At 38.9% G+C, this 26,239-nt stretch overlaps 1 protein-coding gene across 4 annotated transcripts in view; it reads right to left on the bottom strand.

Moving 5' to 3' along the window:
* The window catches only part of NFATC3 (nuclear factor of activated T cells 3), a 136,792-nt gene that overhangs the window by 10,420 nt on the left and 100,133 nt on the right, over positions 1-26,239 (bottom strand). For 3 of the 4 annotated variants that reach the window (XM_042969390.1, XM_042969392.1, XM_042969389.1), the window contains one exon: positions 21,369-22,376. In XM_042969390.1, coding sequence (XP_042825324.1) covers positions 21,369-22,376 — 1,008 coding nt within the window. Of the gene's footprint in view, positions 1-2,685; positions 2,790-21,368; positions 22,377-26,239 lie in introns of all 4 variants that reach the window. The other variant, XM_042969391.1, reaches the window with a different exon arrangement.

The raw sequence follows: 26,239 nt of genomic DNA, 5'->3' as shown, positions 1-26,239 counted from the left end.
GCTTAATATCTTAAAGGAGTTATCTACACTGCCTGCTGTTTCTATGTTCTTACTTCCTGTTCACCCCTTAGTCATACATTGATCCCCTCATTCCACAGAAATGCTTCTTACCAAGATCACTAGGACCAACTTACTTATTGCTTCATGCAAGGGAAGAGCTATGGGGTAAACTCTAAAAGAGAGCAAACTTTAATCTTTGGTTCAGCTGAGATATAACTAGGGTGAATTACTTAATCTTCCAGCTATAAAACAGACAAGTCATGGGGTTGTAATGTACAGCATAGGAAATATAGTCAATAATATTGTAGTAACTTTTTATGGTGAGAGGTGGCAACTAGCCTTATCACAAGCATCATTTTGTAATGTATAAAAATAGCAAATCACTGTGATAGACACCTGAAATGTAACAGAATATTATATGTCAACTATACTTCAATTAAAAAAAAAAACAACCTTCAGGTTATAACTCTCCTTAGACAGATGCAGGAATTTAGTTGCTATTTCTACTCCTCTCATGACTAGAGACAAGAGTGATGTGAGACCAGGGTAGGCTCAGTTTCTGGGAGAAGCCAATGTTTTGGTGCCTTGTCTAATCAGGAGGCTTAGTATCTCATATATAAAGATCTGGGTAGTTCCCTTCCAAATCTAAATTCATTAAATTTAAATTCAAATGGCATGTTGAGAATTACAACTTATATATTTATAATTTCTATCACATATGTTCTCAGTGGCTTTCAGAGTCTTTATTCTATTTCTCAATTAGAAAAAATTTTCACGAAGCACCTGGGTGGCCCAGTCGGTTAAGCGTCCGACTTCAGCTCAGGTCATGATCTCACAGTCCGTGAGTTCAAGCCCCGTGTTGGGCTCTATGCTGACCGCTCAGAGCCTGGAGCCTGTTTCCGATTCTGTGTCTCCCTCTCTCTCTGCCCCTCCCCTGCTCATGCTCTGACTCTCTGTGTCTCAAAAATAAATAAAAACATTTAAAAAAAAATTTTTTTTCATGGGTGCCTGGGTGGCTCAGTCGGTTGGGCGTCCGACTTCAGCTCAGGTCATGATCTCACAGTTGGTGGGTTTGAGCCCCATGCTGGGCTCTGTGCTGACAGGTCGGAGCTTGGAGCCTGCTTCGGATTCTGTGCCTCCCTCTCTCTCTCTGCCCCTCCTCTGCTCACTCTCTCAAAAATAAATAAGAATGTTGAAAAAAAATTTTAAAAATCTTTTTCATAATGTTTATTTTTGAGAGAAAGAGAGTGAGCACGAGCAGGCAGAGAGAGAGGAAGACACAGAATCTGAAGCAGACTCCAGGCTCTGAGCAGTCAGCACAGAGCCCAACTCAGGGTTCAAACTCATGAGCCGTGAGATCATGACCTGAGTCGAAGTTAGATACTTAAACAAACTGAGCCACCCAGGCACCCTTCAGAAGCTTTCAGAGTCTTCAAAGAAAGCAGCTGCATGATAGTGAGGGAGAGTTGTGTTCCTGGTGGGTTGCTGAGGTAGAGTGGCCTGAGGCCCAGCCCCCTCCCTCATGCAGACTTCACTTATATGGATTCTTTCCAAATGGAGTCCCAGAAGAATTATTAGGAATGCACACATGGGTCTACAGGGGAGGCTCAAGGGTAAAGGATCCAGGTTTCCTCTGGCACATGGATAAAATGTCCTGCTTTATTTTCATTCCAAACTGTCTCACGTCAAAACTTAAGAGTACTTGATTGACCAGAGATGAGCAGACTCATACACTTGACTGACAACCAAGTTTACTCAGCACCCAAGCCATAGAATTTTTTTAAAGTTTATTTACTTATTTTGAAAGAGAAAGAGAGGTGGAGAAAGAGGGAGAAAGAGAGAATCCCAAGCAGGCTCTGCACTGTCAGCACAGAGCCTGATGTTGGCTTCGATTTCATGAACTGTGAGATTATGACCTGAACTGAAATCAAGAGTCAGATGCTTAACCAACTGAGGCACCTAGGCACCCCCAAGCCATAGAATTCTTACAGATGGGCTTCTCTGCTTTAATAAATTCAGTTAAACACTTGCTTTCTACTCAAACCAGATTAAATTCATAAGTACTAGTGTACAAGCCTGAATATGGTTCGATTTATAAAGTAGTTTTGGGGTGCCTGGGTGGGTCAGTTGAACCTCCAACTTCGGCTCAGGTCATTATCTCATGGTTCATGGGTTCAGGCCTTGCATCAGGCTCATTGCTGTCAGCATGGACCTTGCTTTGGATCCTCAGTACCCTTCTCTCTCTGCCCTTCCCTAGCTCACGTTCTCTCTCTCAAAAATAAATTAAATAAATAAATAAAAAGCAGAGTCTTGGGGCCCTGGGTGGCTCAGTCAGTTAAGCATCTGACTCTTGATTTTGGCTCAGGTCATGATCTCACAGTTCCTGGGATCGGGCTCTGCCCTGACAGCGTAGAGCCTGCTTGGGATTCTCTCTCCCTCTCAGCCCCTCCCCCACTTACACAAGTTCTCACTCTTTCTCTTAAAATAAATAAATAAACGTTAAAAAAATTTTTTTTTAAATAAAAAGCAGAGTCTTGCAGTCAAAGTGTAGCTCCAAAGATAATGAGTGGACCTACCAAGATGCCCATGTATACCCCATCCTCTGTAGCACATGCAAATCCAGCCACTGCATGCAAATACCAGACTTGGGTATAAAAACAATGACACATTTCAATCAACACTCACCCTCTAGATTCTCCAGAAAGGAGCTGGACATGAGAGCTCACTGTGGTTAGGCCATTTCTCTGCTGAACCTGATGGCTGGTGTTCCAAGTCAGACATAAACTGGTCTGTGTCAAAGAAGACAACATCACTACTGAATGGAACAAACCAGAAAGTAACTTAATCTACTACATGCCCAGCCTGTTTTTTCTATAATAGAGGAATTTAATCATCCTTTGTCTGTCAATCACTACATAAAATGGCTCACCAAATTACATTAGATAATATGAATATTAGAGTCTAGAGAATTTAGGTAATGGCTGATTGATTTCCTAAAATTAAAAGGGCAATAATTTTAAAGGTCATGATGATGGTTTCAGCAATTTTATTTTATTTTTATTTATTTATTTTTTTAGCAAACTCTACCTCCAACATGGGGCTCGAAATCATGACCCCAAGATGAAGAGTCACATACTCTACTGAATGAGTAAGCCAGGTGCCCCATTTTCTGCAATTTTATATGACATATTTAGTTTTAAACAAAATAGTTTATATTATATTGGATATTAGTAGTTCCCAAATACTTGCCCAAGGCTACATCAAAATTATCACTTAATAAAAACAGAAACTCCTGGGTTCCACTTTAGGCCACGGAATCAAAATGTGTAAAGGCAGGCAGAAGCCCTGAAAACTTCACGCACAGGTAAATTTAGGGGTCATGGAGGAATATTTTTTAAACTAAAGTGCACATTTATTTGCAAGATTATGAAATCAATTCAGCAAGTTGAGATCAGTATCTTTTTAAAAAGAAATAAAACAAAACAGAACATAGTAGGCTGCATCTTCTTTAATAAGAGTTAAGAACTGGCCTTTGAGGGGCACCTGGGTGGTTCAGTTGGTTAAGCATCAAACTTTGGCTCAGGTCATGATCTCATGGCTTGTGGGTTTGAGCCCCACGCTGGGCTCTGTGCTAACAGCCTGGAGCCTGCTTCAGATTCTGTCTCCCTCCCTCTGTCTCTCCCCTGCTTGTGCTCTGTCCCTCTCTCTCTCTCTCTCTCTCTCTCTCAAAAATAAATAAACATTAAAAAGAATTTAAAAAAATAACTGGCCTTTGAGACTTTCATGTTAGTTGTATATATATTTTTGTTTGTTATATACTAGGTCATGCTATAAAACTTACTTTTTAAATGTTTATTTTTGAGAGAGAGAGCACGAGCAGGGGAAGGGCAGAGAGAGAGGACAGAGGATCTGAAGTGGGCTCTGCTCTGACAGCACCAAGCCTGACGTGGGGCTCTAACTCATGAATTGTGAGATCATGACCTGAGCTGAAGTCAGACACTCAAATGACTGAGCCACCCAGGTGCCCCAAACTTACTTCTTATTGTAGGAAGCTATCCAAAATGTTTAAAAGTCACTGTAGTCAAGAAGAGTCACCACTGGTCAGTTTTGTGATAATGGCTGACACATTCAGATGGCCAGTTAGAGAGCCCCAACACAAGGGATGCAAAGCCTCTTCCTTTGGCCTCTAAGGATTTATTTTTAGCCTTTGTTTGCTCAACCTCAAGCAAAAGCACCTAACCTTTTAGACTCTAGAAGAATGCTTATTTTATCTTAGCAGAGGAGAATCTGTATATAGTCTCTGTGAATAATAATCAATACCCTTGTCTTAGGTTGATAAAGGAGGTAAAATAAAGGAGGAGGGAATCTGTGCAAAATGCAGCCTTAATTAAGAAGTCAAAACAAAACACAAAAGCCAGAAATTCTTCGTGTTTACAGGCAAAACTTTCCTAAGCTTATTACTAAACTTGAGATCATTCACCAAGTTTTCAAAGGGGATTTAAGGATTACAGTATATGTGAAATATTTTATTTATTTTTAAAAATGTTTATTTTTGAGAGAGAGAGAGAGAGAGAGAGAGAGAGAGAGAGAGAGAGCGCGAGCGCGCACACGCAGGGAAGAGGCAGAAAGGGAGTTGGAGGATCCGAAGCAGCTCTGTGCTGGCAGCAGAGAGTGATGCAGGGCTCAAACTTACAAACTGTGAGATCATGACCTGAGCCAAAGTCCACCCAAGCGCCCCATGTGAAGTATTTTAGAGACTGGATATGTATAGTCAAAAGTCTCCTTTCTGTGGATGCCCAATCTCCACAACTGAATCCTCCAAAACAGACATGAAGGTATAGACCATTTGATTCAAGGTACAGTAGCACATAAATAAGAAGAAAGAAGCCCAGGAACAAAGCTAAGAGGCCAACAGATCCTAGTGACTTCTATGAGTTGGTTTATGCAATGGTAGTTTCATACTGTGCTTATGGAAAGCTGTCCTTAAGACAGCTTTCTATTTCTTGAAACATTGTTGACAGATTCAAAAAATATCTGATTCGTTTTTTCCTATCACAAAAACTTTGACAAAACTCTTGAAGAAGAATTAGCATCAATCCTCTCTTAAACTCTTCCAAAAGATTAAAGAAGAGGGAATACTTCCTACTCATTCCAAGGTCAACATTACTGATGCCAAAGCTAGACAAAGACACTACAAGAAAAGAAAACTACACAATACACCCTATGAATACAGATGCAAAACTCCTCAACAAATACTAACAAACCGAATTCAGTAGTATATTAAAAGTACTATAGCAAAAATGAACTATTGGGACCTTATCAAAATAAAAAGCTTCTGCACAGCAAAGGAAACAATCAGCAAAACTAAAAGGCAACCGACAGAATGGGAGAAGATACGTGCAAACGACCTATCAGATAAAGGGTTAGTATCCAAAATCTATAAAGAACTTATCAAATTCAACGCCCACAAAACAAATAATCCAGTGAAGAAATGGGCGAAAGACATGAATAGACACTTTTCCAAAAAAAAATCCAGATGGCCAACCAACACATGAAAAAATGCTCAACATCACTCATCATCAGGGAAATACAAATCGAAACCACAATGAAATACCACCTCACACCTGTCAGAAAAGCTAACATTAACAACTCAGTCAACAACAGATGTTGGCGAGGATGCGGAGAAAGAGGATCTCTTGCATTCCTGGTGGGAATACAAGCTGGTATAGCCACTCTGGAAAACAGTATGGAGGTTCCTCAAAAAATTAAAAATAGAACTACCCTACGACCCAGCAACCGCACTACTAAGTATTTATCCAAGGGATACAGGTATGCTGTTTCCAAGGGACACATGCACCCCAATGTTAATAGCAGCACTATCAACAATAGCCAAAGTACGGAAGGAGCCCAAATGTCCCATCGATGGATGAATGGATAAAGAAGATGTGGTATATATACAATGGAGTATTACTCAGCTATCAAAAAGAATGAAATCTTGCCGTTTGCAACTACGTGGATGGAACTAGAGGGTCTTATGCTAAGCAAAATTAGTCAGTCAGAGAAAGACAAATATCCTACCACTTCATTCATATGAGGACTTTAAGACACAGAACAGATGAACATAAGGGAAGGGAAGCAAAAATAATATAAAAACAGGGAGGGGACAAAACAGAAGAGACTCTTAAATATGGAGAACAAACAGAGGGTTACTAGAGGAGTTGTGGGAGGGGGGATGGGCAAGGGGCATTAAGGAATCTACTCCTGAAATCATTGCTAAACTATATACTAACTAATTTGGATATAAATTAAAAAAATAAAATTAAAAAAAAAAAGTACTATACATCAAGGCCAAATGAGATTTATTCCCAGAATGCAAAGATGGTTCAGGATATGCAAGGCAACAAATGTAATTTACTACATATTATTAGAATGAAGGATAAAACATTACAGATGATCTCAATTGACACAGAAGAAGCATCTGACAAAATTCAATTCACTTTCAAGATAAAAAAACACCCAATAAACTAGGACTAGAAGGGAATTTCCTCCACATGATAAAAAGGCCATACATGACACATTATACTCAGTAGTGAAAGACTGAAAGTTTTTTCCCTGAGATTAAGAACATGATAAGGATGTCCACTTTTGCCACTTCAATTCAAAACAATACTAGAATTTCCAGCTAGAGCAATTAGGCTAAAGAAATTTTTTAAAGGCATACAAATTGGAAAGGAAGAGGTAAAATTATCTCTGTTCACAAATGACGTGATCTTACACATAGAAAGCTTGAAAGAATCAACATGTAACAAATATTAGCATTAATAAACTAAGTCAGTAGTTATAGGATATAAAATCAACAGACAATATTGAGTTGTATTCTATACACTTTCAATGAACAACCAAGAAGGAAATTTAAAAATCAATTCCATTTACAATAACATCAAAAAGAATAAAATATTTAGGAATTAGACAAGAAGGAATAGGATTTGTACACTGAAAACTAAACATTTCAAAACTTACTACAAAGGTACAGTAATCAAAACAACATGATACTGGCATAAGGACATATGTACACACCAAAGGAACAGAGAGGCCAGAAACAAATCCTCACAATATATGCTCAATTCATTTTCAAACATTCAACGGGGAAAAGGCAGTCTTTTTAAAACACAATACATGTTTCCACTGGATATCCACATGTAAAAGAATGGAAGCTGGACTCCTATTTCACTCCATATACAAAGTTAACTCAAAATAGATCAGAGACTTAAGAGCTAATATTATAAAACTCTTGGGGCATCTGGGTGGCTCAGCTGGTTGAGGGTCTGACTTGATCTCAGCTCAAGTCATGATCTCATGGTTCATGAGATTGAGCCCCACCTTGGCTTCTCCACTGACAGTGCGGAGCATGCTTGAAATTCTCTCTCCTTCTCTCTCTCTCTCTCTCTCTGCCCCTCCCCTGCTCACATGCTGTCTCTCAAACATTAAAAAATTTTTTAAACATTGCATCCAGATCATTAAAATAATAAATAATAAAAAATAATAAAATAAATAATAATAAATTTAAAAATAATAATAAAATATATAATAAAATAATAAAAACAATAATAAATAATTATAATTATTAAAATAATAATTTTTTTAAAATAATAATAAAATTATAAAACTCTTAGAAGAAGAAAACATGGGGTAAATAAATCTTCATGACCCTGGAGATTTAAATAGAACTCTAAAAGCACTGGCAATAAAAGAAAACATGGATTACAAGGACTTGATCAAAATTAAAAACCTCAAAGGACACTATCATGAGTGCAGAGTGGGGCACTTAGTTGGCTTAGTCAGTAGAGCACAGTGCGGCTCTTGATCTCTGGGTTGTGAGTTCAAGCCCCAAACTAGGTGTAGAGATTAAAAATTAAAAAAAAAAAAAAAATCTTAAAAAAAATAAAAAGAGAGTGAAGAGAGAGCACAAAGAGTGGGAGAAAATTTTTGTAAATAATACGTCAAGTAAGAGATGAGTATCCAAAATGTATCAAGAACTCCTACAACTCAACAACAAAAAAGCAATGAGAAAATGAGATTTGACTGTTTTCCCAGAGAAGAAATAGAAATGATTAAACAAGAAAAGACCATGAGAAGAAAAAAAAAAAAGAAAGAAAGAAAGAAAAGCTTATGAAAAGGTGCCTAGCATCATTAGTTACTAGGGAAATGCAAATCAAAATCAGAAAGAGATACCACTTAATATCCATTCAGTATGGCTATTATTATTTTAAAATGGAAATTAATAAGTGCTGGCAAGGATGTAGAGCAATTCAAACCCTCAATACACTGTAAATGTAAAATGGTGCAACCACTGTGGGAAAAACACCAATTCCTCAAAAAGTTGAACAAAGAATTTCCATATAACCCAACAATTCCACTCCAGTACCCAAAAGAATTGAAAAGAGAGATTCAAAGAGATACTTGCACACCAATGTTCACAGCAGAGTTATTCACAACAGTCAAAAGGTAGAGACGAATGTCTTTCAACAGATGAGTGGATAAACAGTATGTGATTACACATAAAATGTTAATATTATTTATTCATAAAAAGGAAAGAAATTCTGATATATGCTTACAACATGGCTGAACTGTGGATACATTATGCCAAGTGAAATAAGCCAAACATTAAAAGGACAAAAGTTGTATGATTCCACTATTTACATGAGATACCTTGAGCAGGTAAAGTCATAGAAACAGAAAGTAGAAGTTACCATAGGCTGGAGGTGGGGAGAATGAGAGGTGGGGAGAACTGCTTAATGGGTACAGAATTGTTGTTTAGAGTGAGGCAAAAGTTCTCAAGATAGTGGTGACAGTTACATCATACTGTGAACGTACTTAATGCTACCGACCTGTACACTTAAAATGCTAAATTTTTGGTTATGTACATTTTACCACATTAAAAAAAATTTCAAACACAAATCTTGGGTTTTCTCATAGGAAAACACTATATGAAAAGACTGAATTAGGTTTTCACAGCTCTAACCATTAACTCAAAGCAAGACCTGACAGATGTAACTTCCTCTTACCATTTTAAAATCTGGAATACAGAATTTGTTCCTTTTTATCTCAAAGTTTTAACAAGTTAACTATTTACAAATCCTGGGGTGCCTGGGTTAAGCATCTGACTTCAGCTCAGGTTATGATCTCACAGTTCGTGAGTTCAAGTCGCATATCGGGTTCTCTGATGTGAGTGGACAGCCTGCATCGGATCCTCTGTCTTCCTTGCTCTCTGCTTCTCCCCTGCTCATGTGCACTCTCTCTCTCAAAAATAAATAAACATTAAATAAATAAATATTTACAAATCCTGAAATATGTTTGTGGAAAGATGAGCAAAATTTCCTACTTGTCCAAGCTGCCTCTCCACTTGACTAAGCTGCTTTCTTTACCCACCTAATCAATATATAGACATTTCTGGTTTATACAAACAAGGCCATGGCCTGGTGGGCATGTAAAAATAAAGGCTTTGGAACGCTAGTTTCATACTTTACAGTAATGGTGACCCAAAGGAAGTCATTTAATCTCTGTGAATCTGTTTACTTATTTACTCAAAGAAGGTAGAATCTCCTGAAAGGTATGTGCAGTCACTCTACAACATTATAAAGAAACACAATTATAATATACTTAGATTGATAAAAGCAAGACAAGTAACTTATCACTTAGTGACCTCATCTAGTGTCATGGCTTCAAATACCATCTGCATGCCCTCAACTCTCAAATTTGTATCTTTAGTCTAAAACTCACTTCCAAACTCTAGACTCATTCATCCAACTGACTACTTGATTTCTCTACTTGAATGTTCAACAAGTATCTTAAACGCAACACAACCAAAACTGAACACCTGATCTTTCTCCAAAGCTTGCTTCATCTATAGCCTTCCTCATACCAGGTGATGGCAACTCCATCTTTCCAGTTTCTCAGAAACAAAACAAAACAAAACAACCCTTGGTATCATCTTTAACTTTTTCTCTCATACTTTATATGGAATCTGTCAGGAAATGCTATTGGCTTTGTCTTTAAAATACATCCAAGGGGCGCCTGGGTGGCGCAGTCGGTTAAGCGTCCGACTTCAGCCAGGTCACGATCTCGCGGTCCGTGAGTTCGAGCCCCGCGTCAGGCTCTGGGCTGATGGCTCGGAGCCTGGAGCCTGTTTCCGATTCTGTGTCTCCCTCTCTCTCTGCTCCTCCCCCGTTCATGCTCTGTCTCTCTCTGTCCCAAAAATAAATAAAAAACGTTGAAAAAAAAATTAAAAAAAAAAAAATAAATAAAATAAAATACATCAAAAATCAGACCATTTGAAGGCCCCTTATTTCACCACCAGTCTAAAACATCATTTCTGGCCTAGATTACTACAATAGCATTTTACCTGGCCTTCTTGTTGCTGCCCTTGCTTCCCTACAGTCTTTTTTCTAACCAGGATCAATTTCTCAGACATTCCACCAAAATAAATTCCTGATCAATTAAAGATTTACAACATCATAGAAGCTATGGGAGACAAAACAAATGATTTATAAGTTATATAAATGCAAAAAAAATTCTTTATGTAAAGAACTCATGTTACCTTGGGGAAAAACTTTTGTCAACTCCTAGCTCAATGAGGTAAGGAACCTAAGACATAAAGAGCTTCTATATTCTATAAGTGAGTAAGAAAGGATTAATAATCAAATAGAAAAGTAAATAAATACTATCAGAGATCACAGATTTGTGACAAAGATTTTCTCTTAAGCACATGAGAAGGTACACAAATCTTACTCCTAAATGAAGTGTAAACTAAAATTATACTGAGAAGCAGGTACCAGGGTGGCTTAGTGGGGTAACATCCGACTCTCGATTTTGGCTCAGGCCACTATCTCACAGTTGGTGAGACTGAGCCCCACATCAGGCTCTGCACAGAGCCTGCTTAGGAGTCTAACTCTCCCTCGCTCTCTGCCCCTCCCCCACTTGTGCACACTTGTGTGCGCGCTCTCTCTTACTCAAAATAAACTAAAAAAAAATTGTATCAAGAAACTATTTTCCAGTTATCCCACTGGCAAATAAGATGTCTGACAGCAGAATGTGCTGGTGAAGATACTCTCTTACAATGGCAGTGGCAATGTAAAAAAAATTTTTTTAAGTGACGTGCCACATTTTTTTTAAAGTTTTATTTATTTGAGAGAGACAAAGACAGTGCAAGTAGGGAAGGAGCAGAAAGAGAGAGGGAAAGAGAATCCCAAGCAGGCTCTATGCTGCCAGTACAGAGCCTGACTCAGGGCTTGAACTCACGAAACTGTGAGATCATGACCTGAGCCAAAACCAAGAGTTGGACGCTTAACCAACTGAGCCACCTAGGTGCCCTATAAATTGGTAAAATTTTTATGAAAGACAACCTGGCAATCTTTCTCAAAACACTTCTAGGAATTTATCATATATACAAACATACACAGATGTCTATAAAAAGGTAGGAAATGAAATCTGTAATAAGTTATTTATTATACTTATTAAATAGATAAAAGTACAGTTCTGAAAAATGTCCAAGAGTCAACATATAGGAAAAGCAAAATGCTGAACAATACACATACTATACTAGTAAAAATAAGGAAAAAATGTACACAATTGCTTACGAATGCATAAAATACCCCTTTGGTGACAGCCAAGCAATTGGTAACCCAACTGTCCATACAGAGGACAATTAGGTACCTAGGAGAGAGAATTTTCACTATGTACTTTGTTGTACCTTTAGCATTTTTTTTTTTTTTGAGAGAGAGAGAGAGAGAGAGAGAGAGAGAGAGAGAGAAGCAGGGCTCACGGGCTCGTGTTCACATGATGTGGGACTTAAGCTCACCCGAAGTGGGGCTCATGCTCACCCAATGTGGGATTCGAACTCATGAACTCTGACATCATGACCAGAGCCAAAGTCAGATGCTTAACGACTGAGCCACCCAGGCACCTTAAAACTCCCATTCTACATAAAACCATTTACAGATGCTTTTAAATACACAATATGATTATAAGGGACTTAATTTATTACGATTCTTATAGATGTAAAGCTAGATTGCCTGTACCCAACACTCTCAACCCTATCCTATCTTCCACCAGAACTTAAAGAGTTTCATACTTTTCTTCCTGACCAGATAGACAGGCTAACGGTAGGTAATGTAAAAAAAAACAAAAAACAAAAAAAAAAAAAAAAAACCTTTTTAAAATCAGATATCTTCAGAGAAAAGCTGTTTGAGTATATTTAATCTATGTTTTATCAAAAGCTAAGATCCATGGCAAGAGGTTAACCCTGTCACACAAAGCCACAGAACTATCAATTCCCACCAAACCATAAAAAGCTGAACTGGTCAGCCTAAAATTATTTCTTTCACTTAAAATATTTTTCTCTTTGTGAATGATCCATCTCCAAAGGAACTCAAAAACAAGATATAAATTTTAAAACATAATACATTTTTAGACACTGGTTTTGTATCTTACACATGGAAGACACAAGGAAGTTACAATTTTTTGTTTTTGAATGTTTATTTTTGAGAGAAAGAGAGAGCGCATGTGCACAGGAGTGCAAGTGGGGGAGGGGCAGAGAGAGGGGGACAGAGGATCTGAAGCAGACTCTGTGCTGACAGCAGCAAACCCCATGTGGGGCTTGAATTCACAAACCACAAGATCATGATTTGACCCAAAGTCAGACACTCAACTGATCAACTGACTGAGCCACCCAGGTGCCCCAAGAGTTACTATTTATTGTGTTTATAAAGAGATTATAATCAATCATAGCTATTTCAGAAACCACTGAACATTTCAGACAATCTAAATTTCAGGCAGACTTGGATTCAAATGCCAGTCCCAGTGTTTGTGGCCATATAACACTGGGAAAATAGTTAAGCTTTCTGAGCCACATCTCTAAAAATAAAGCTAATAATTCACTTTTCATAAATTGTTGGGAAGAACTAATGAGCTACTACTATACTACCAAAGAGCTCAAAAAATGATTATCAAGAAATAGTAACCATAATTCATTTTTTAAAGTGTATTTATTTTTGAAAAAGAACGAAAGCCCAAGTGGGGGAGGGACACAGAGAGAGGAGGACAGAGGATCTAATGCAGGCTCTGTGCTGACAGCAGAGAGCCCGATGCAGGGCTTGAACTCACAAACCAAGAAATCATGCCCTGAGCCAAAGTCAGATACTTAACTGACTGAGCCACCCAGATGTCCCTCATTAATTATTTTTAAATATAGTTTTTTTTTTTAATGTTTATTCTTGAGACAGAGACAGAGTGTGAACAGGGGAGGGGCAAAGAGAGAGGGAGACACAGAATCTGAAACAGGCTCCAGGCTCTGAGCTGTCAGCACAGAGCCTGATGCGGGGCTCGAACCCATGAACTGTGAGATCATGACCTGAGCCGAAGTCAGATGCTTAACCGACTGAGCCACCCAGGCACCCCTAAATATAGTTCTTAAAGTTAACTCCTTTTGAAGGCTTTTTCATTTTTTATTTGAGAGAGAGAGAGAGAGAGAGAGAGAGAGAGAGAGAGAGAGAGAGAGTGTGTGTGTGTGAGAGCAGGGGAGAGGGGCAGAGGGAGGGGGATTGAGGGAGGGAGAGAGAGAGAGAGTGAGTCTTAAGCAGGCTCCACACTCAACACAGAGCCCCACTTGGGGCTAGATTCCATGACCCTGGGATAATGATATGAGCTGAAATCAAGAGTCAGGTGCTCAACTGACTGAGTCACCCAGGCAGGCACCCTTTTGAAGTCTTTTGATATGCTGTGATACATGCCAGTTATTTAGTGGTAGCCTATCTTGGGTTTTTCCTAGTTTATATACAAATTTGTGTCAAGTTGATTCAAAGAAAAATTTTTGTTCGAATGGAGTACAGTTAATTTGTGTCTATGGAGATTACAGACACACTTGACATAAGAAATAAACGATCTTTTCTGGGGCACCTGGGTGGCTCAGTCGGTTGAGCGTCCAACTTAGGCTAAGGTCATGATCTCACGGTTTGTGGGTTCGAGCCCTGCGTCGGGCTCTGTGCTGACAGCTCGGAGCCTGGAACCTGCTTTGGATTCTGTGTCTCCTTCTCTCTCTGCCCCTCTTCCACTTATGCTCTGTCTCTGTCTCTCAAAAAAAAATAAATGTGAAAAAGAAATAAAAAATAAATAAATAAAAGATCTCAAATGCTTGCAGTTGCTTCATTGGTTCTGAAATTAAACTTTCTTATCATATGTCTAAGAGTTGCTATGTCTAAGGTCCTGAATCCCCATCATGGTCTGTTCTGTATGAGCCACTATCCAAAGTCTACCTGGGCATTATTTATGGAACTTTCCTACCTCTGGAATTATTCATCATAAATATGTTTGATGTTCAGGAGTACATGCATGCTTCCTAGACAAGGACTCATGAGTTATCCAGAGTCCCAGTTAAAGGAGAAGGTTCAGGGGCACCTGGGTGGCTCAGTCAGTTAAGCGTCCTACTTCGGCTCAGGTCATGATCTCGCAGTCTGTGAGTTCAAGCCCCGCATCGGGCTCTGTGCTGACAGCTCGGAGCCTGGAGCCTGCCATGGATTCTGTGTCTCCCTCTCTCTCTGACCCTCCCCCGTTCATGCTCTGTCTCTGTCTCAAAAACAAATAAACGTTAAAAAAAAAAGAATTAAAGGAGAAAGTTCAGTACATTCTACCTCCCTTTTACCTCAGTGCCCCAAAGTGATTAAATACCTCATTTGTGGCCCATTCTCACCATCAGCTATGTATGGCTTTATTTCATTTTACTTGAATACAATAAACAGCAGTGAAATTAATATCCAACAGGTAGAAAAGAACACTGACAATATTTACCTCTGCTCCTCATACCAGCCTCTTGCTTTCCCCATCCTTAATCTTGTGTTCATCATTCCCTTGCTACTCAAAAGTAGGCACTTGTGCTTATCACTTATATACTGAACTGCAGTATCTGAGGTCACGTCTGGAGTTCCTGTTTACAGTCAAGTTTGTAATTGCCCTACATTTAGGATCAGCAAGTTATTGCACAGAGCCTGCAAGTGTCAGTGTCAGTTTTCACCACAGCAGTAGGTCAGGCTATATTTAACATGGAGCCTCTTCTCTGCTGAAAAGCTGCAGCTGCAGCTCTCTTAGTTTGTGAACAAAGGAGGATGGGTGGGAATTCAGGGACTCTAATGGAAAGCTGTAACGGGATTCAGCTCAATCAGAAATTAAATGGGCCTGTATTTAAAGGTGAAAGACAGTCTAGTTTAACAATACTATAATCTTAATTAAAATGCTTAAAACACACCTGTGACAATTTCTATATTTCTGTACTGTTTTAATATGTATCATTTGGTCCAAAGACTGGGACATACACCCTATAATGCACAAGGAATTTTTAGGAAAAATAACAACTCCAGACATACAAACTGTAATATGTGAGTAGAAACTCACTGATAATTTTATACATGTAGAGAGCACACTTTTTTTAAAATAGGAAATGTATTTTTTTTTAATGTTTACTTTTGAGAGAGTGGGAGTGGGGCAAGGGTGGAGCGAGAACTCATGAACCATGAGAACATGACCTGAGCCAAAGTTGGATGCTCAACCGACTGAGCCACCCCGGCACACCAAGAGCAGAGTTTTCAAGCAGGGGCAATGGTACATTTAGGTAGCAAAGAAAAAAGAAATAGCAAGAGTTTTGAACAATGTTCGAATTCGTTGAGTAAGTACATGTTACAAACTTCCAAGAGGACTTCTTGAAAGAAAACATCACTTGGTAAAAATCAGTATTCTGTTGTTATTCCCCCGAAGATATGCTTTGAGGAGAGAGCCACTCTATGCTGAAATGGACTCTTCTAAGTATGGAATATGAGGGGCCAAAATCACTTCCATGAAACTGAAAGAGGATAATTGTAAAGTTTAGTCTTGGGTTCCAAAACCAACATATGCAAAAACCCAAGGGGTAGGGAGTGGGGAGAGAAAGGATGTGATTTAGCATTACTTATGACTCACTAAATCAACAGTAAGATGGAGCTAAGAAAATCCCCTGACCTCAGGCCATATTGATACAATAAAGACTTCTGAACAAGGAAGGTGATAGTCCCAATACACTCTGAGCTGGCTACAGTATGCTCCCCTACTTCATAACAAAAAGGAATTAAAACACCAGGGTTAAGCAGAGGGTGGTGATGGTGCGGGAAAGGTGAAGTTGCTGGAGTGTTTTTAAGATGGGGAAAGAGATCAGATTTCACAAATGTGAAGGGCTATTACAAGGATTAGGTTTGTTTTGCATGATTCCAGAGGCATCAGAGCCCACATAAAATAAGGGTAGCCAGAACTCAAAAGGCCCAGAGATGATCCAAAGAAGGTAAAAAGGAAGAGACGAACAGGAATACAGTATCACTAAAGATACCAGAGTATGAACCCTGGTGTCAAAGAGGAGGAGAGAGAACCGTAGTGTCAGAGAGTCTTTTAAAATTCTTTTATAGTGAGAATTTAAAACTACCCTGGTCCCTCTCACAAACAGAAACTCTAAGGAGAAAATGGCTGTTTCTTTCACATACTTGGCTTGCTCTACAGCAGCAGTCTCAATTCACAGACGGATAACAAACATGAAAAACACCTAAAATACTGAAGCAGGAACCAGGAGACTTGGGTTTTAGTCATGTCTTTTTTTTTTTTTTTTTAAAGAGAGTGAGAGCGTGAGAGTGGGGACAAGGGATAGAGGGGGAGAGAGACAGTCGTAAGCAGGGTCCACATTCAGCACAAAGCCCAATGAGGCGCTCGAACCCACAACCCTGGGATCATGACCCGAGCTGAAATTGAGTCAGATGCTCAACCCAGAGTCACCCAGGTGCCCCGGGCTTTAGTCTTTATATGCTATTAACTGTGTGTTACCCTGAACGAAAACCTTAGGCTCTGTAAAACTCAGATTCTTCATCTATAAAATGAGAGAGCTGTATGAGAGGTATTTCTAGCTCTGTAAGTCTTCAATTTCTGAGCTTAGGGGCACTAATATCTTCTCTATTAAATGTCACTAAATTTATAATAAAAAATTAAGGTGTGAATGTCCACATTTCTAAAAGTCACAAGTAATGACTGAATGATTCTTGACTCCATCTTATTAAAAACTGCAAAATAGGGGTGCCTGGGTGGCTCACTCAGTTAAGCATCCAATTCTTGATTTCAGCTCAGGTCATGATCTCCCGGTTGGTGGGATCAAGCTCTGTGTCGGGCTCTGTACTGACAGCATGGAGCCTGCTTAGGATTCTCTCTCTCCCTCTTTCTCTCTCAAAATAAACATTAAAAAAATCGTAAGATAAAAAGGATATTTTATCTTTAATCTTTTAAAATCTCTAATGGGATTTTTTTTTAATGAGGGTTAAATAAATATAAAACAGAAATATGCTTAACACAAGTTATTAGGATTAGGGGCACCTGGGTAGCTCAGTGGGTTAACTACCCAACTCTTGTTGATTTCGGCTCAGGTCATGATCTCACGGTTCCTGAGTTCAAGCCCCGCATCAGGCTCTGTGCTGACAGTGCAGAACCTGTTTGAGATTCTCTTTCTCTCTCTCAAAAATAAGCAAACACTTTTTAAAAAGTTCTTAGGATTAGTATATTTAACTGGTATATTTAAGTATATTTAAACTAGTATATTTAAGTTTATTTAACTAGTATAATACAAATTAAAAAAAATTATTTGTGTCCTCTAGTTGTAGAGTAGAAATTAATATTTAACACAATATAGAAAAGTTAATATAAAATCTGAGCTTAGGCTAACTGCTAAGTTCACTTTAAGTGCTTCTAATCCTTTTTGGGATGTTTCATGGCTTCCTTTTAAAGGTAGCCAGAAAGGAGACATTAAAATGCTAGGAGTGCCAGGCCTATGAGATATGTTGTTGTTTTTCAATGACTTTATACTAAAACTTTGCAGAACTGTAGGGTTTTTTTTAAACATTTAAAAAATATATTTTTATTTATTTTTGAGAGAGAGAGAGAGAGAGACAGACGGAGTATGAGTGGGGGAGGAGCAGAGAGAGAGGGAGACACAGAATCCGAAGAAGGTTCCAGGCTCTGAGCTGTCAACACAGAGCCCGACGCGGGGCTTGAATTCATGAACCGTGAGATCATGACCTGAGCCAAAGTTGGACACTCGACTGGCTGAGCCACCCAGGTACCCTTGTAGGATTTTTTAAGTACCTAGAATTTTACCTTCAAAGGCAAATCAAAATAACATTATCAATGAGTTAGTTGGCAAATCTCTTACATCTAACAATTCAAGGTGCCCAGGACTGCATTTTCGTCCCTGCCCCCTTTAATTATTGCTAGCACCACTGAGGTTCTGTCAAGTCTCATGATAGGTGGCAAAGAATTCAATAGCCAGTCTTCATCCTCTGTAGGGCTACAATTTGGGAACTTTACTTGATTGTGTGGCTTATACAATGAATGGAGCAAAAATGAAGGTTTTTTTTATACGTGCCCTCATAGGCCTCATCAGCAACACATTTTCACATATTCAAAAGGTGAAATAAAATTTTAACAAAACCTTTCTAGAAGGTTCCAATTTGTTGCCCCCAAAATATCACTCTATCTGTGATAGAGCAAGTTCCACCACCTTTGTCCTTTTTTGGTTCATTCGGAAAGAAAATGAGCTAGAATACACTTTGAGATGTGTTCAATGAATCTCGTGCCTTCAGTTCCATCACAAATGGGTGGTAGGTTATCATTCAAGGTCTCAACCCTTGTTTCAGGGATTAAAATTCTAAACATACACCCTAAAAGCATGATGAATAGTCTAAAACTGCTGCAAGAATGAATAGGTAACATTTTTAAAAGCCTATGTTCAATTGAAAATCTTTTACTTATTTCAAACCTGTTTTGCATCAAAGTAGAAGCCTCCTCTCTACCTGGTGCTCTAAAGTATGACACTTATGCCAGCTGTGCAGAAAAAGCACAGCAAGACACTTATACAAGAGCCATCAAGTACTCCCAATACAAACGTGACAGATCAGGTACAGTTGTGAATATGTGTTCATGTAGTGAAGTTCTGCACACATGTTCCTCTAGGAATTAAAAAAAGCTTGAGGGACCTTCTTTAGTAGAGTTCTAACCACCATGGCCTGCTGTTGCTGGAAGGCAGCTATAGTGCTGCAAGAAAAAGACCAGAATGAAAAGATCTGATTCCAGTCTTAGCTCCTACTTAACAGACGTGTGACCTTTAGAAAGCTCAGTTCTTTAAATCATCACCATCTAGGTCAGAGACAGGATTAATAAGGATCAAATGAAATAATGAATAGGAAAATACTATTCAAATTGTAGATGATACTTGAGTTTACACATATACAGTTGACTCTTGAATAACATGGGTTTGAATCATAAGAGTCCACTTACATGTGGATTTTTCACAGCACAGAACTGTAAATGTATTTTCTCTTCCTTATGATTATTTTTTCTTTTTTAAATTTTTTAAATGTTTACTTATTTTTGAGAGAAAGACAGAGTGTGAGCCAGGGAGAGGCAGAGCGAGAGAGGGATACAGAATCCACAGCAGGGTCCAGGCTCTGAGCTGTCAGCACAGAGCCTGATATGGGGCTCGAACTCACGAACTGTGAGATCATGACCAGAGCCAAAGTCGGATGCCCAACGGACTGAGCCACCCAGGTGCCCCTCTTCCTTATGATTTTCTTAGTAACACTTTCTTTTCTCTAGCTTACTTTACCATAAGAATATAATATAAAATATATATAACATACCAATATGTGTTAACTGTTTATGTTATCAGTAAGGCTTTCAATCAACTTTCAATCAATAGTACACTATTACTAGTTAAGTTTTTGGGGAATTGACAGTTATATGTGGATATTTTGACTGAGTGAGGGTAGGTGCCCCTAACCCCCAAGTTGTTCAAGCGTCAACTGTATCTTATATTTACACACAAATTACCTGGCACATCCCCTTGTGGCTTTGAAAGCCATCTTTTACTATGCCATTTACCCACTGATAATCATGCTTTCCCAGACACAGCTGTTTCTGCTTATGTTGTCTGATTTGCCCTCTGATACTCATTTACTGAAAACATATACTCAATCCTCTAAGACTTGGCTCAAATGTCATCTCCTCAGGGAACCTTTGCTGAATCCTTCTTCTTCCTTTTTTTTGAATAAGCTCTAGGCCTGATGTGGGGCTCAAACTCACAACCGCAAGATCAAGGGTCACATGCTCTACTGACTGAACCAGCCAGTCGCCCCATTGCTGAATCTTTCTTAAGGAATCTGTCACATCTCTCAGATGATCTCCTAATATGCTTTTTTTAGATCTTGGTTATAAGTGTCCCAGACCCACTGTGCTATAAAGTCAGCTATGTACTGATCTGGTGGAAGCCCTGGGAGTGGGGATGCCACATTTTATTTACCTTCCTTTCCCCTTATGTTTGGAATCTGGGATGTAACACCAGCTTTGCAACTAAGCAGTAAACTCAGTTCCTCCACATGTGTAAAAGAGATGGCTAACAAAGAATTACTTTTCTATACAAAAAAGTACAGATTCAGAGAGAGAATTAAATTTCTATATCGATGTTTTTAGAATTGTTAGAATTTTCATGATGAACAACAGTTACAGGTAGCTTTCACTAAATTCCTATTTAGGCAAAACTTCACTACCACATAAATGATACAGCCAAGAATAAACTCTAAGTCATTACATGAAAATCCTATCTTGGGGAATTTTCAATTATTGAAATAATTAATATTCTAGAGTTTGTTCTCTAATTTAAAAAGAGGTCTGTATACCAACTTGCTACATTTATATAAATAGCTTCTTTTTATCCTGGTGCCAACAGCTGTACCAGCTACAGCCAACCAATCTGGTCTTGCACCATCACCACTATCTGACTCAGCAAGCTGGCAGAGCCAGAGAGCAACAAGTTCTTTACTTGTGTGAGTCTCAAGGACAGGAACTCTATCTAAACATATTCCTAGTATTCCCAGCATCTAAATCGGTGCCTTCCAAATAGATGGCATGTAGCAATATTTACTAAATTCCATTTTCCAGACACTGTGACCAACTGTATGTTCTAAAAGAAGAGATGCCCAATAAATCTCATGTCCTTAGTTCCATCACAAATGGGTAAGAGACTATGATTCAAAGTCTTACTTTTTGCAGTAGGTATTAGTGGTAAACTAGATTTCAAAGTATAAATTTTCATGTCTATTCTCAGTCTTTAACATATTTCTAGTGACAACAACTATTAAAGAAAAAAAAAAAAAGCCCAACCATAGGCCATATGCCAATAAGCAATCCATGGTAACTTTTTTAAGACTATCAGAGAAGAAAGTTCCTGGATCTTCACTGCTTGAAGAACAGAAAGATGAACTTACCATCATCTAAAGTGATGTCCTGTAGACCAATTGTTGAAAAGTTAGGTTCCTGCTCTTCAGGTTCAGGCTTAATGTTCACAGTTGCCTCATCAGGTGGAAATGAAGCTGGATCACACAAATTGTGACATATTAAGGATGAAGGTGCAGAAAGACCTCCCTGGCCTGTACTTTGTGCTTGAGTTGAGTGCTGTCCAGAATGCATTCTGGTGGCTAGAGATGGTGATGAGGCAGTTCCTGAGCTAGGAGATTGGTAAGGCATAGGCTGTAGCTGAGGAGATGGTGGCCCAGAAAGTGGTGAACTAGCCAGGGGATGAGAGGCTACTGGGGAAGCTGCTGTACCAGACCCTGAATGTGAAGGACCATATGTAATGGGCTGTAACTGAGGGGGAGGCTGGCCTGCGACCTGGTCAGCCCCTGGAGAAGAAAGAGATCTCTGTCCTGTGGTTGAACAATGGTATCCCATTGACTGCAGATGAGGCAGGGTCTGTACTGAATGAGGTGTGTGGGCTAAGAGATGTCCTGTTGGGCCTGAATTTGAAGAATGAAAAGGTATGGATGACGATGGTTGACAGCCAAGATTTATTAAAGTAGGAAGAGCTGCATCCTGTGGAAACAAAACCGGATCAAATTCTTGACTAGAGGCAGCATTAACTGGAAGACAAGTTGGTCCGTTGTACACAACATTAGTTTGCATAGGCTGATAGGAAGACCCCACAGGAGGTGTTGGTGTGACTTGAAAAGGCTGGTGCATGACTGAAGAAGGTAACATATGCTGCTCTTTACCAGCGCTTTCATCCCTACACTGCAACTGTGGCAGATGAGATGAAGTTACCATGGATGCATATGTTTGCTGGATGGGACAAACCAAGCTTCTCTGTGTTGACAGTACACTGTTATGTGGGTGTCCTGTGTCTGAAGAAGGCCTCTGGGTCTGGGCAGGATGAGGCACAGACAATGACGGAACTGAAGACAAGTCAACCTCTTCTTTGTGTTCTTGCTTCATCAAAACTAAAAAGAAAATGATTAAAGCAAACGTTATTACATAATACATACAATGATTATCAAAGGACTTCATTCTAGGCTACATAACTATAGCATGTATCCAAGTCAGGGGTTAAAAATTCAAATGCCTTCGAAAAAAATTCAAATGCCTTCAGAAAAGGCAAATAACATAAAATATGTGAAGTCAGCAAGCAAAAGACAACAGGGAGTGGTTCTTGTTCTAAAAGTATTCACATTAAAAAAAAAACAGTACCACATAGAACTCTATGAAGAGATGTGGAAAGACCTCTAATACATTCCTAAGTAACAAAAAAAAGTGAGGTGCAGAACAATGTGTACATATCACAATTCTTTTAAAATACAGTGTATGTGTGTGTGTATATATATATGTATATGTGTGTGTGTGTGTGTGTGTGTGTGTATATATATATACACGCATATGTACATGTACACATGTTTTTGCTTATATAGGTATGGATACACAAACCTGGTAACTGCTGTGTTTACTGCTGGGAACAAAACTAGGTAACTAGGGAATAAGAGCAAGAGGCAGATTTACTTTTTACTCTGTAAATTTTTGTGCTAGACTAGCAATACACAATCTCAATGTTTTTTGTTTTTTGTTTTAATTTTTTTTTAACGTTTATTTTTGAGACACAGAGAGACAGAGCATGAACAGGGGAGGAGCAGAGAGAGAGGGAGACACAGAATCGGAAGCAGGCTCCAGGCTCCGACCTGTCAGCACAGAGCCCGACGCGGGGCTCGAACTCACGGACCGTGAGATCGTGACCTGAGCCGATGTCGGACGCTTAACCGACCCAGCCACCCAGGCGCCCCACAATCTCAATGTTTTTAACCAAGTATATACATTACCTATTTAAAAATAAATGATTTTTATGGGGCGCCTGGGTGACTCAATTGGTTGAGTGACTGACTCTTGATTTCGGCTCAGGTCATCTCATGGTTTGTGAGATTGAGCCCTGCATCAGGCTCTGTGTTTGGGATTCTCTCTGCTCCTCCCATGCTCACCCTTCTCTCTTTCTCAAAATAAATAAATAGGGGCACCTGAGTGGCTTAGTCAGTTATGCGTCTGACTTCAGCTCAGGTCATGATCTCCCAGTTCGTGGGTTTGAGCACCTTGTCGAGCTCTGTGCTGACAGCTCGGAGCCTAGAGCCTACTTCAGATTCTGTGACTCCTTCTCTCTCTGCCCTTCCCCCACTCACACTCTGTCTCCGTCTCTCTCAAAAATAAACATTAAAAAAATTTAAATATTTTAAAAAATAAATGAGTTTTTAAGATACCCCAAACTCTACAGCCTAATAAAAAAGGTTGAATTTGCAATCTCTGATCTGAAACCTACCAGTCCACTGTTTTTGCATAATGCATCATATACCAGAGATCATGAATCTAATATTCATAGAGCTTCTAGTTTACAACGGTTTTCACATGTACCTCATCTGAGGAACCTCATCTGAGGCACCTCATGTGTACCTCATTTTATCCTCAACCATCATCAGGTACATTTACAAGAGGAATAATGAGTGATCAAAAAAGTACTGGGATGAACAAAAAAACTGTCAGAGCTAGTAAACAAATTCAACAAAGTTGCAGGACACAAAATCAGCATGTAGAAATCGACTGTATTTTTATAGACTAGCAATACACAATCTGAAACAGAAATTAAGAAAACAACCTCATTTGCAATAGCATCAAAAAATAAAATACTAAAGAATAAATTTGACCAAGGTAGGCAAAACTTATACACTCATAACTACAAAACAGTGCTAAAGAAATGAAGGAAGACCTAAATACATGGAAAGATACCCTGGGGTCATGGACTGAAAGACTTAATTAACCACGAAGAACGCAACACTCTCCAAAACAATTTTCAGATTCAATGAAATCCCAACTATGTTTTTTGCAGAAACAGACTTATCCAAAAATTCATACCAAATCCCAAGGGACTTCAAATAGTCAAAAACAATCTTGAAACAGAACAAAGACAGAGTACTCACACTTCCTAATTTCAAAACTTACGACAAAGCTACAGTAATAAAAACCAAGTGGTACGGGCCTAAGGACAGATGTATAGACCAATGGAATAGAGAGCCCAAAAGGAAACCCTAACATAAACAGTTAATTGCTCTTCATACAAGGGTGCCAAAACTATTCATTGGGGGAAAGAACAGTCTCTTCAACAAATGGTACAGGAACAATGGGACATCACATTCAAAGTAATGAAGATGGAACCTTATCCAAGAATCATACACAAAAATTAACTCAAGTGGATCAAAGACCTAAACGTAAGAGCAAAAACCAAATTCTAAGAAAAAAACAAAGGGCAAAAAAAGCTTCATGACATTGGATTTGGCAATGGTTTCTTAAGTATCACATACCCTGAACATACAGACAACAAAAACAGATAAATTGGACTTCATCAAAATTAAAAACTTCTGACCATGAAAAGACACTATCAAGACAGAGAAAAGATAGCCCACAGAATGGAAAATCTACTTGCAAATAATATTTCTGTAAAGGGTTTAATATCCAAAATTCATAAGAACCCCTACAAATGCCAACAACAGGACTGAACCAAAGACTTGAGTGTGACCCCAGGACTGATCTAGATGGAAGTGTGTGTGGGTGGGGGAAGGTACCAGCTCTCTTCTCTAGGATTGCTAATTATGAAGATGAAACAAACCTAGAGATGCCATGTAAGTAAAGCCTGCCCTAGAGCAAAGCCAACAGAAAGAAAAGCAATGTTAAGATGAAGAGAAAGCCTAAGCCCTGGGACCACATTGCTTGAGCTGAAGCATGCCTAAAGCCAGCATTCCAATTAACTGTCCAGTTACATGAGCCAATACAATTTTTCTTGTTAAGCTAGCTTGAATGGAGTTTTTGTCATTTGTACCCAAAAGTCCTAATTCACTTCAAAACAACCTTTAAGAGGCAAGGATTATTATTACCCCTGAAGACACTAAATCTCAAAGTGGTATCACAAGGACCTGAATCCAGGTTTTTCTGCCTTCAAAGTCCATGCTTTTAATCACTGCACTATACTATATTAACAAGAAAGATTATAGTTCATCATTCCATCACACAAGCAGAGGCTATGAATACCAACCACTATCCTTTATCACATCAAAAAATGTATTTAAGATGATTTAAGATCTACCTGGTGAAAGGACTGCTTAACATAGAAATCAATGTATTTTGCTTATTTTATTTAATATGTTTATCAAAACAGAAAAGAACCATCAGTTAATTTTTTGTATGTCAAAGCAATGGACTTTATTGTTTCTCTTGGGCAATACTTCTTCCAGTCCACTTTTCTAAAAGTTACCAACTTTATCCTCCTACTGAAGTACTATAATTCATTTAAAAATAATTTTCCTGGGGCGCCTGGGTGGCTCAGTCGGTTAGGCGGCCGACTTCGGCTCAGGTCATGATCTCACGGTCTGTGAGTTCGAGCCCCGCGTCGGGCTCTGTGCTGACAGCTCAGAGCTCGGAGCCTGTTTCAGATTCTGTGTCTCCCTCTCTCTCTGACCCTCCCCTGTTCATGCTCTGTCTCTGTCTCAAAAATAAATGTTAAAAAAAAAAAATTAAAAAAAATAAATAAATAAAAATAAAAATAATTTTCCTAGGGGCGCCTGGGTGGCTCAGTTGGTTAAGTGTCCAACTTTGGCTCAGGTCATGATATCACGATCCGTGAGTTTGAGCCCTGCGTTGGGCTCTGTGCTGACAGCTCAGAGCCTGGACCCTGCTTCAGATTCTGTGTCTCCCTCTCTCTCTGACCCTCCCCTGTTCATGCTCTGTCTCTGTCTCAAAAATAAATAAACATTAAAAAAAATTTTTTTAAATAATTTTC

This window comes from Panthera tigris, chromosome E2 (assembly GCF_018350195.1).
Source record: "Panthera tigris isolate Pti1 chromosome E2, P.tigris_Pti1_mat1.1, whole genome shotgun sequence".
Lineage (NCBI taxonomy): Eukaryota > Metazoa > Chordata > Mammalia > Carnivora > Felidae > Panthera > Panthera tigris.
Note: the sequence above shows the minus strand (reverse complement) of the source record. Positions and strands in the feature narration are given on the sequence as shown.